The sequence below is a fragment of the Thermobia domestica genome, chromosome 3 (assembly GCF_964235325.1).
Source record: "Thermobia domestica chromosome 3, izTheDome1.hap1.1, whole genome shotgun sequence".
NCBI classification, from domain to species: Eukaryota; Metazoa; Arthropoda; class Insecta; order Zygentoma; family Lepismatidae; genus Thermobia; species Thermobia domestica.
In genome coordinates, this window is record NC_137456.1 from 150,498,689 (window position 1) to 150,511,237 (window position 12,549).

The window sequence follows — 12,549 nt, forward strand, 5'->3', positions numbered from 1 at the left end:
AAAGGCAAAATTGCTTGTGGTCAGACTTAGAATGATGTGGTACATACCTAGCAATGGATAGGTTTGGTCGCAATGATGCCATCACCTACTTTTCCCGTGTGTTTATATAGCGGTGGAAAATTTTCGACTTACTCAATCGGCCTATGTGTCTCAGAAAGTGTATTTAAGATTTTGAATGAGTGTTTTTTATTATTCACTAATATTAACTTGTATTTTTTCTTCGGCATGTTATTTTGACGTTAAAAGTCTTTCAAAAGAAAAGTACTAATTAAGGTTTCTGTGGTGCAGGATAATGAAGAGACGTGAAATCAATTACTCACCATGGCTGGACGAAGGCATATCCTGGAGTCTTTCGTCCGTACAATAAAATACTCATAATACATTATGTACGAAACTGTGTCTCGTACACTCAGCCTCTCGTATCTGCACTAGTAACTTTTATTCTCCTTTCGCTTTAGCTGCTTCCTCTATGGAATCCATGCCACTTTTTGTTACGCATTGAATAAGAGACTCCCATTGTAGGTACGAACTTTTCTTGGGTATTATATATTCTCTGAAATATGCACAGTTTAATTAACAAGAAACCTAACACGAATTAATGGTTTCTCTCTCTCTTAAGTCTACCAGCAAATCTAACAGGCTGTGTTCCGTTCTCAAATATGAGACGAATTTAAAGTTTTTGATACAGGAACAGGGAAAGCTTAGTAATGTTCGATAGCACCAGTGATGATGCACGTATAGTGAAGGATCGAAATGTTCCGGAATTTTCTCACAAATAGTGTGTAAAATTACCAATGGTTGAGTGATGATTTACGTATAGCTGGAACATCGGTAGCTTTTCTGCAGCTGATTTCACTTGAATTCTGAGAGCATTGTCATTGCAATTTCGTACGTCTTGTATTATCAAGACCTTTTAGTACTGTCAGAAGAAGATGCTATGTACACTTTCTTTCAGCCATAGTGAGTAATTGATTTCACTTCAGCTCATTATCCTGCAATACAAATGCCTTAAATAGAACTGTTGTTTTGAAAAGCTTGGAACATCGAAATAAAGTGCCGAAGAAAACCTTTAAGCTACTTTACTAAATAATAACGAAAACTCGTTCAAAATGTTATATACACTTGTCTCTGAGACACATAGTCGGCGAACTGGTTGGTCAAAACGTTCTCTACCGCTATAAACACACAGAGGAAGAATAGCTGGTGACATCATAGGGACCAAACATATCCGCTGCCAAGTGCACGCTGCGTTATTTTAACCCTTTGGGGATCCGATGGTACAATTTGTACCATACGCGTGTTTATGGTACATTGCGTTATAACTCTCCTATTTGAGCTTTTTCGTCCGTTTTTTTGTTTGTTTTGTTTGTTTGTTTTCCAAGTCCAGAGGCATTGTAGAGGACCTTACGTATGGTTTCACACCTTCCTGCGTCGAGACATAGCAGGTGATGACGTCATAATTCTAAAATATATTTTCTTTTATTAAGCCTATGTTCATTATTTTTTGGCGGGGTTATTTTTGCAGGTAGAAGATTGAAATTTTGCACAAACTTTCAGCCCACCGAGTAGTATTTACCTGATTTTTTTTTCAGATTTCTGCGTTAAAACAGGGGGGATTCAGAGGGACAAAAGTTTGAAAAAAGGGATATTTTTACCAAAATTCATTTTCTTCGGGATTTGCCCGCCTTAGATACATGATGGAGACATGTGAATGGTACCGCCTGAATGGCAGTTCTATTCTGAAGAAAATGATGTGCAAACCATGATCCTAGGGTAATCAGGGATGTCTCAGGGAATTTTTACAAAATATCCTTCTGTATACGGGAATATGGTACATTGTCGGTATATATATATTTTTGGCGGGCTTACTTTTGCACCTAGAAGATTGAAATTGCTCATAAACATTCAGTCCACCTAGTAGTATTTATCAGATTTTTTCAGATCTCTGCGTTAAAAGAGGGGGGCCCAGAGAGACTAAAAGTTCAAAAAAGAGATATTTAGACAAAAATCCCTTCTTTCGGGATATTCCCGCATTAGATACATGATAGAGACACGTGAGTCATACCATCTGAAAGGCAGTTCTATTCTGAAGAGAATGATGGGCGAAACATGACCCTATTTGCGAGCTTATTTTTGCACCTAGAAGATTGAAATTGTGCACAAACATTCAGTCCACCGAGTAGTATTTGACAGATTTTTTAAGATTTCTGCGTTAAGATTTCTGGGGTGGTCCAGAGGGGCTAAAAGTTGAAAAAGAGATATTTAAACCAAAAAAATCCCTTTTTTGGGATTTTCCCGCCTTAGATACATGATGGAGACATGTGAATGGTACCGCCTGAAAGGAAATTCTAGTCTGAAGAGAATGATTGGCGGATTATAGTCCTAGGATAAATAGAGATGTCTCATGAAATTTTTTATCTGAGATCATGGTGTTTTGCGGTAATTTGAGGCATTGTGGAAATTCTTGATAAAATTTCTCCCGCCCTTAGTGTTCAAGATAGAAATTTAAAATTTGGCACATACATTTAGTATACCAAGTACAATTTATCAGATTTTTTGAGATCTCTACGTTCACACAGGGCCGCTCCAGAGGGGCCCAAAGTGTGAAAAAAAATTCTCCCCGAAATTTTCCCTTTGACATCATTTTTCCCTCTCCTGGTATATGGTATGAGCATGCAAGTGGTACCATTTGAAAGCCACCTCTATTCGGAAGAGAATGAGGTATTAACCATGATCCTAGGATAAATAATGACGATGCAGTAGCTGCTTGACTGAAAATCTAAAATATACCCCAAAAACCCCGGATCCCTTAAGGGTTAATTCTGAGCTCTGGAAGTTTTGGCCTCAAAAATAGAAGATTGAAAAGTAAAATTTGACGCGGTTCGGTGAATTTCGTACCAAGTTTCTTGGTATATTTTTCACGAAACGTTAACAGCTGATAACGTAATAGAGCCTCTATATGATTCTACAGTTCTAGCTAAGTGGGAAAGCACTATTGGTGACCACTGGATTTCTTTGTGTCGGAAGCTTAGGTTTGAAGAACGTTTATCCAATTTGGTGAAATTAATGATAAGTTTATCGGAGAATTCTAGGTTCATTTCACTACAAGTTTTCCACTGTTTATGTGATACAACATATATGAACAATTACTTGAAGTTGAGTAGTAGATTATTTTAATGGAGAACATTGAGTTTTTGAACCTGAACAATCTAATTTCCAAAAGTTTTGACTTGATTCGTTGAATTTCGTGGCACGTTTCCCGTTTCTGCTATAGAAATGGGAAGTCATAATGTATTTTCTGAAAAAGTATGCTGTTTGATATTTGTCAAGAAGCATTTTCTTCCTCTTTTAATAATTCTATGTTGATGTACTTTGTTTCAACTCTTCTCTAAGTGGGAGAGGTTTCTATTCACTAGCCACCCTTCTACAGTGCTTGGAATTAAATTAGTCAGTAATGAATTGTGAGTTGATTCTCCTGATGTTTTATAAATTACTCCAATCCACCCTAATGAGAAATTATGATCCACATTTTTTCTAAAATATTAAGTCTTCATGGAATATAGCATATGATTTTTGAAGTTTCATAATTTTTCCCATTACTTGTATTTAAAATCAATTGAGAACAGGGATATGGAGCATTGAAGTCAATCAAATATGAGGACTTAATAGAGCCCAAAGACTTAAAAAAAGTGTTATGTAATAAATTTGGTAAGAAAGATACAATTCTTCATCAAATATTGTATTGTATCGAAATACCTCAATTATTTCGACTTGAAATGGGCAAATAATAACCAAGTACTTTCTTCCCAGTTGTATATAATGTATTTTCAGTGAGTATTTGTTAACAGTATATATTTTTATAGAAAATAATATATGTTTTGTTAAGGATTAGTCTTACGTTTGTGGTTGGAGTTTGATACTACCGAAAGAATAGATTGTTTAATTCAATCATGAATAGAATTACTAGCTATAAACTTCTTCAGGGATGTTGATATACTGGACTAGGAACCTCATTTGGAAAAGGAGAAGGGGATCGACTGCTTTTTATAAGCTTAAGGTGTAGATATATTTTAATCACTAGTATAATAATGTACTAGTAAAGTCCGTAAATCTAAACGAGTATCAATGCGGAATCTTACCCCCCTCCGAGCAAATCATGAAATGACAGTATTTTAACGGACTGAATAAGCTCACATCAAGAGATGATATGCCGGAGATGGTTGCTACGTGACTTTTATGTGTGTGTTAATAATATATGCAATGGACGAATATATCAGTTGCGGCCTAAAATTTAACGTGAAATTCGTCCTTCATAGACATCTACAGGAATTGAAATGATATATCCTCCACCACAACCATAATGCTTATCGATTGTTCAGAAACATCATATGAAACTGTCTAAAATTTAGTCTCCAAATTAACGCTATTTATCGTTCTGACAACATACTTGAATAATGCAAAATAACCATGTGTTAGTTACACGTGAATTACTTGCTAGTACAGTACACACTAATCTACCAAAATCAAACATGGGGTTTACGGCGAATATCAGTATTTTGTGGTCCTTGTTTTATGCACTTGTGCAGGGTATGCAGAGTAAATTATAAGAGTTATATTACTATTTCTTTGTGAAAATGCGGCACAGAGAAAGAGAAAATATAGGTATGCCAAAATTGGCAGACAAATGTCTGTCAAAGCGTAATATGCATGAACGGATACAGAATCCAATGACACATCACAACATAACACCCACTCCTTGACCAACGTGGTGATGCAAAATGCATGCATTGCCCAAACTATTTCCATGGTATCCATAGATGCGGATGCGACAACCATGATGCCGTAGACGGAAACGAGATCATTTGAAAAGTGGATACTAAGCTGTTTATCTTCATATGCGTTACCTTCGCCAAACCACTGTAGTCTTCCACCCCTATAGTGCAGTCAGCGTAAACCGCAGCAGTGGGCACCGAGCAAATATGTTTTGCTCTGCCAGACGACTGAGAACTATTCTTGAGAACGCTAGCCGAAATAGCCTCCAGTGCTGCGTTTGTGTGCGGAATATGGTTATCGATAACCTAGATCATATACACAATCCATCTGTCCTAGCGGCCTGTTGTATGGTGTGGTTGTTGGGATCCACTGTGACACTGCAATGCTTTCGTGAACCAATCGAGCAATCGCAGCACTTTAGTAACCTTCCGTCTAATTCATTCATCAATGTTTTGCAGAAAAATAAACTATACTGACGATACGCCAGTACTCATCCGCGACGAAAGACCGAAATCTGCAAAATTGGTTGTTGCATTTGACACGAGGCATTTTTTGACTGTATACTCACATTCACTTCACACAAACATTTCTGTCTCGCTGAAGTGTGGCTCTCTGATCGGTCTCCTCTTGCTGCTATTACATGATATACTCAGCGCCTTTCTTGTTTCATGACGCTGGCATGAGTCAATTGTTTCCATGTTCTATGTATGCCACAAATTTAGACTTCCTATGGCATATTCCCTTAGGTGTTGTAAATTTAATGGCGAGCAATATACTTTAATGTGGTTGTTCATTAACTGTATTTTATTAGAAACTATGTTACATAATCTTTTGAATATAATATTGACATAATATATTGTTTATGTATCAGATCCTGAAACATGTAAGAATGTAGAGTTCCTTTGTGATTCTGGGCAGTGCATCAACAAAACTCTTATTTGTAATGGGAAAGAAGATTGTAAAGATGGCAGTGACGAAAATCCTCAAACTTGTGGTAATTATATATTTGTAGATATATTTTTTAAAAAGAGAGAAGTTTAAAAGAGAAAAGTTTAGAATTTTACTTCAACGTATGATTTCGTGAAATCGAAAGATTTTCGTTATGACCTTTGGTTTATAGACAAAGATTTTACAATAATAGTCTTAGCAATAATCAGTTGTAAGCAGCCTAATAATTATAATGAAGGCAACCCAGAAGCATAAAAAGCATAATAGCAATTTACACACATGATTGGTATCTTTAACATGGTTGTAGTTGTCTAAGAGCCCAGAAGAAGCTAATTTTAAAAGCATAATTTTGGAAAATGAAGTATAAAGCATAATTTAAAATATATAGCACAATTCTTGAAAAATTCTATTAGAACAATTCTTTAAATTCTCTTTAACTGCAAGTTTAACATACTGTATTAATATTTTAAAAAAATATTAACAGTGCAAAACTTTTGAGAACATAACAATGTAACAATGAAAAGCTAATTTTTATTTCTGCAAATTTTCTGTGTAATCCTTTGAAGTGGAGGAAAGAAAAAAGTAAAAGAAGAATACTTTCCGCTAACAATGAATAAACAATAGGTTTATTCTAAGTGTAACTGCGCAGTTATGTATGATGATTCGAAAGTCCAAAAATTGCACAAGAACCACAGATGTGTACCTCTTGATCTTGAGCACTTTAGGTGGCATCTTTTACTTTCCCTTTCTGCATATATGCATAAGCCTCCCATACGTCCCGCGAAAAAGGGGACAGTCCCGATTTTGAACCCGAATGTCCCGCGTTCCCATAAATTTAGTCGTGACAGGCAAATGTCCCGTATTTTAGTCCTGTCCCATTTCTGCTTTCAATATCAGCTTATCGAAAAGTAAAAAATCAAAAATTCTGACATTGGTTGGCAACCCTGTTATTACTGAATGAACAATAAGCTATGATATAAAGAGCTTGGTGTAAGTTATCACACCACTCTCACCGATTTCATAGCGAGCAAGCTATTACAGTTATGCTTGCAACGCAGAGTTGCAGTTGTACATTAGCTGTCAAGGGGATCTGCAAACTTTCATCAAGTGCACGATGTAAGCTGTTATTAATAATACAAATAAAATGTTCTAATTTTTTGTCAACAAGAATGCCTAAACGGAAGTGCACTTTTTTTTAAAAAAAAAAAAAACTTCAAGTGCTTCTACATCTACAGCCACAGGCAAGATAAGCGATTATAACCAGAGCTACAGTTTATTGGATTACAGATCAAAGATCATAAAAAAAAAGAAAAAGATGTTAAGTTCAACTGCACGATGTGAACGAAAGCGCATTATTGTGTCTATTTATGATATTGTAGGTGCATGATTTTCTTTCGTCTGCTACATTCTTAAATAATATAGCATATTCAGATGAAAAAAATTACACGTGTAAATGCAAAACATTCATAGGAGTTCTGCAGAAGCATAAGGTTTCTTGAGAAGGAATCGTTCGCTACTTCCTTGTAACCTTTTCAAATAATGCAGTGAAAATATTTCCAAAAATATGTATTGTGCCGGAAAATTGGGAAAGAGGGAGAGATTGAAGATGTCCCGTAATCTCATGATAAAAATATGGCAGGCTTATAACTTATATGCACCTCTAGGGCGCACACAAGTGATAAAAAAACTGACTCAAGTAAATGATATTTCTATACAAGTGCATTAAGTAGAAAGTTCATTAAATATGAAAGAAACTGGTTGCATAAAATATTAATAAATGGATCAAGATATTTAGAATATTTAATGTATAGTAAATATTTTACATTATACACGATATATGTTAAACAATGACTGAAATTAATAATAAAGCAAAATAAAGCATAATTAAGCCAAAAATAAAGCGTAATGTGGGTTGCTCTAGTTATAATATATTTTTAAATGAACTAATAATGCTATTTAAACCATTTATAGTAATAATAAAACTTCAGGACCCAAACATTAGGTAGTCAGGAACTACTCCCGGACATCTTATAAATAAGAGAATAATTTAGAGATATTTATTTCATATAATAGCATGTTGCAAATATTAGCTGGACTATATTCTGGATAGCTGGTATTTTTACTCTCTTTGCACTAGTCAGGTAATTGGAAGAAATGCGTTGGGACTCATACTGAAGAGCCTTAAAGTGAATGGAGAGTGTATTATATTGGAAAGATAAAATCAAAAGTAACCTAATATTCGTATTAAAAATAATAATTTGATAAACAGTAAATAACACTAGTCATTTTATTTTATATACTATATGTTCGTTTATTAAAATGTCAATGACACAAAAGTTTTCCATTTTCTGAAAACAAGAATGTAATACGCGAGATGTCAAATCCCCTAAACCAGAGGCGAATCTAACAGGCAGAAAACTGGGAGCAGCCAGAACATAGACTATGGTAGATATATCATGAGTTTACTATAACCTTTAAAAATATATCAATAATAGCTTATATTACTTTAGTAGCTCAAAAAACTGAGGAGCCTAGACCCCCGGCCCTGAGCTAGATCCTACACTGCTAGATCCTAAACCCTCCAATCCAATATAATATATGGCAAAAACTCATTGCCACATTATGATGGCTAAAAGTAAATATTGTATGAAGTAAGGAAAAAGTAAAAGTCAAACAGAGCTAGATTAGGCGCTTATGGAACATAGTATACTGAAACAAATAGATTGACGCTAGAGATTTAACAAGAGCAAGAGATTTGAACCCTTGTCCTCAACCATAGAGGTTAATTGGACATTTACTAGACATTAAAACTTGTAATTGACAGTCAATTGTAACTTGTAATGATTATCACCTTGATCGTATCGACCATGATTGTACTAAATATTGAATTTCAGTTAAACCAAGATTAATTTAACCTGTTGATAGTTACACATGTAGAGATATCAATTACCTTTAGTATCCATACCGATTGTCACATATATTAGGAAAAAAGGGTTGGAGTTAATGCTATCATCTGAGTTGAATAATTACACAACAATTAGCCTAGTCCATCTTTAATTTTGAATAAGCTGAATTGTGAGATGATGGATGACCTAACAAACATTAAATGTGTTTAAAACAGCTGGCATGATTATTTGGAAAGTTTACGGGACCATCAAGCGTTTAAAACAAATAATACTGAACATGGTATTAGTACGTATTAATAACAACGTCCGAGCATAAAAACCTACGGTTGTGAGGAATTTTCATTGATTAGTTCTGCCAGCTGTAATTAAGTACTATAAATATAAATCAAGGACAATATCCAACTTACATGATTCTTTCCATTTCTAATATACCAATGTACAGAGTATGCTGGTCTCTCGACAAAGATCAAATGTAGAGAACGACAGAATGATAAGAACAGAGTAAACAAAAGCAATGAGGTCCCCTGGCCTAATTACCAGTGGTTTTTATTCCTCTTATATTGTTATTTTCATTTTCTTGTCCTTCTATACCAGGACGTTTCTAGGTACTAAAAGTTGTATGTCTATGACGCATATCATGAAGTCCACCTTTCACTTTCGAAGCAAATATATTTGGTAACTGATTTTTTTCTTACACAAATACTTTTTTTTTTTAGTTGGAGGTGCTATGCACCAATTATATGTAAACACTTCTAATAATAGTTTGGCTGTCCTAGACTTGTTTACGTATTGAATGCAGTTGTCAACAAGCTGATGATTTTTTTGTGAATAAAGTTATAATATTGATTACTTAATGATTTCGATCAAGCCTCTACATTCATGTAATAATACGATGATAGTTTTGCCAAAAAAGTACGATAACATTGCTGAACAGTAATAGGAAACATTGCAAATCCTACAGTAAAAAGTACCGACCAGTCCAGACACTAACAATTGGCGGAATTAATAACGGAGGTACCACAGCCGTGTAGAGCAACTTCGACTCTTAGAGCCAATTCTTGATGTTTTATGCCGTGTATTAATAAAATCAATAGCACTTTCTTCAAATAAGACTTGTCTGGCCCTTTTTGTGTTTCTGAAATCTAGGTTACTTGTTTGGCATGAAATTACCTTGGCTTCAGTTCAGTACCCGGAAACCCATAATTCATTCTCTTTGATGTTACTAATTGGGAATGTCAGATAGTTGGTAATTGCTTCCCTCCGTTCGCTGTTGACAGTGTTAATTCTTCCATCCATTTAACGAACAGTCAGAGAACGATCGGATCTCACAAGCGTGTATCTTGACAATTTTGTCCTCATTCCAATTCAGGAATAGGGTTGTCCTCCACAGATATTATTCCAACCTGAAAATTTGAAAACCACTGAAGTTTTCCTATGCATTACATTGATGCATTCCGAATGGTACTTGCAGTATTTCGTACGTCTCTTTCATTTTATAACAAAATTTTACATATATTCACTTCTCCTGTTGGTTTCGCATTTCACAATACGACATGGATCATACAAAGAAAGAAAGATAAGGTCTTACTCAACTCTACCTCCGCTTAGGTTTACAATGATGCTGTGATGTCATCACATGTTATAGCAACATTAAATGCAATGAGGAATAATACTTTTTACTCATACATATTTTTAAATCTGAGGAATGAAGGAATTGTCTTACACGTAACACAGCAGTAAGAAGCAGTGTTGGATCCGCATCAAGTTAATGATTTATATAATATTTTAATTTACTAAATGAATTACTAAAATATAAGAAATCAACCCACAATCTCACATTCATATTTGATATTTTCTTTCCTATATTTAAGTTGAATCTTTTTCAGCTGAAATAGGCAAAAGAACATGCGGGAAAGATATGTTCAGTTGTAATTCCGGAGACTGCATCAGCAAAGCTTTGGTATGCAATAATAAAACAGATTGTATGGATGGTACAGATGAGAGCCCTGAAATATGCAGAAAATCAGGTAATATCACTGCATTTTTCTGACAGTTATAGTGTAGTTAAAATAATTAAATTCTGCCAATCTCAATTTTTGTCTGAATTAGTCTTGTATATAAAGTTTCGTTTATTGCTTGGACATACGTACCGCTTTGTTAGAGTCTTTCATGTAAGATCTCCATAGTGTTCTTAAATGTGTTTTCATTATCTGTGTAATTTATAGAAATTCTAAATATACTATTAATCAGCCCGCTAGTTATTGGATCGTTCCAACTATACTTTCACGTTGAGTTTCAAATCGATAATGTTTTATTATTGTTATTGATGCTTCTAGAATTGCCAGTTTGTGAAAATAAGAAGTTTCCCTGTGCTTCTGGAGATTGCATTAACGATGACTTAGTTTGCAATGGTCAATCAGATTGTAAGGATGGTACTGATGAAACACCTCAGGCCTGTGGTGATAAATCTGGTAAGTAACCGTTAACTACTGCAATTAAATTTAACATAAATTCCAAATATCATTTCTTTGATATTATTAATACTATTATTGTGATCCGAAGTCACTAAGCGCTTCAAGTGAATTATGTTGTTTTCATAATTTGCCTAAGTTCAGTATCTATATTATGCAAAAGTGACAATGTTCATACAGACCTTCATACATAAGCTGGTATTTCTTTTGGGGAATACTTTTCATACAAAGCAGGTGATTTTTATTAAACAGTTGACACATGACATTTGTAAATGTACGAACATTAAGATTATGTACTTGTGGAATCGGTAATGGGTCCATTCCTCTCTACTAAATAAACTACCCGAATATTAGTATGAATATTTTTCATGCGTATGCATATTTTTTCACGTGTATGAACGTCATAAGTAAATTCAATTGTTTCTTCGTCTGCAGTAAGAAAGTTTGTACTGTTTAATAAGCCAATATTGGAAAAATGCATTATTACGCCCCACGATTTTACGTCCCACGTTTATTTTGCTTAGGCTAAAGGAGACGGTGATGATGAGTAATGAATGAAATGGTGGAATAAAGAAAGTGGGAGGAAACGGGAGAACCCCGAGAAAACCTACACACACGGTGTTTGTCCACCACAAAGTCCACTTTGAGGGGACTGGGATCGAACCCGGGACCCCAAGCACTACAGGTGAACGCTCTACCACTGAGCCACCGCGGCCCAGGCAATATTGGAAAACAGACTTCTAATGAATACAGGAAGCAGACATAAACTAGGAAGGAAAATAACAAAAAGTTAGCACTTTGGGGAAGGTAGAAAAGTAAGAAGTTTCTTCTGTTTTTATTTTAGATATTAATACAGAATAATGATTCAATACATGATAATTACGTGCAGGGATAATCAATAACAAGCACAATGTCTAGTTGGACATAATTTCCCTACAGTATTAAATAACATATTAGTTTGCTCGTAATACTTATTCTATATATCTATTAAGTGTTCATGTCCTTGTCCATAGAAGCCACACTTCAGAGAACGACAACTATTTATATAATAAAAAATTTGAAGCAAATATGATCGTGAAAGTGTTAAATTGTTAAAGTATTATAAAAAGAATCATATATCATACAATAAAACTTAAGAAAGATTAAAGCAGAGAAATGACTCTTATTCTATGATTTATGCTATACATTAGCCTTTTCTAATTTTATTCGTGTAACTAATAAGAGAAAATATACGCCATCCCCGAAATGTATCCCCACTTCTGTATAACAGTTTTATATAATTAGTGTTTATTTTATTTCTTACCAATTACACACACATGAAACAAATACTGAATAATCATGTCTTGAAAGGAAAATATACAGTAGTTTCACATAATAATTGTATTCGATTTTAAGAAATGTGTTCAGTACAATATTATACTAACTTTTAAAATTTTAGTTTTATGTCTCTG

The 12,549-nt window shown here is 34.4% G+C and overlaps 1 protein-coding gene across 7 annotated transcripts in view; it reads left to right on the top strand.

Moving 5' to 3' along the window:
• The window catches only part of LOC145680806 (uncharacterized), a 331,282-nt gene that overhangs the window by 301,470 nt on the left and 17,263 nt on the right, over positions 1-12,549 (top strand). For 5 of the 7 annotated variants that reach the window (XM_081751871.1, XM_081751872.1, XM_081751875.1 and 2 more), the window contains 3 exons: positions 5,645-5,767; positions 10,514-10,654; positions 10,964-11,098. In XM_081751871.1, coding sequence (XP_081607997.1) covers positions 5,645-5,767; positions 10,514-10,654; positions 10,964-11,098 — 399 coding nt within the window. The remainder of the gene's footprint in view (positions 1-5,644; positions 5,768-10,513; positions 10,655-10,963; positions 11,099-12,549) is intronic. The other 2 variants (XM_081751877.1, XM_081751876.1) reach the window with 2 other exon arrangements.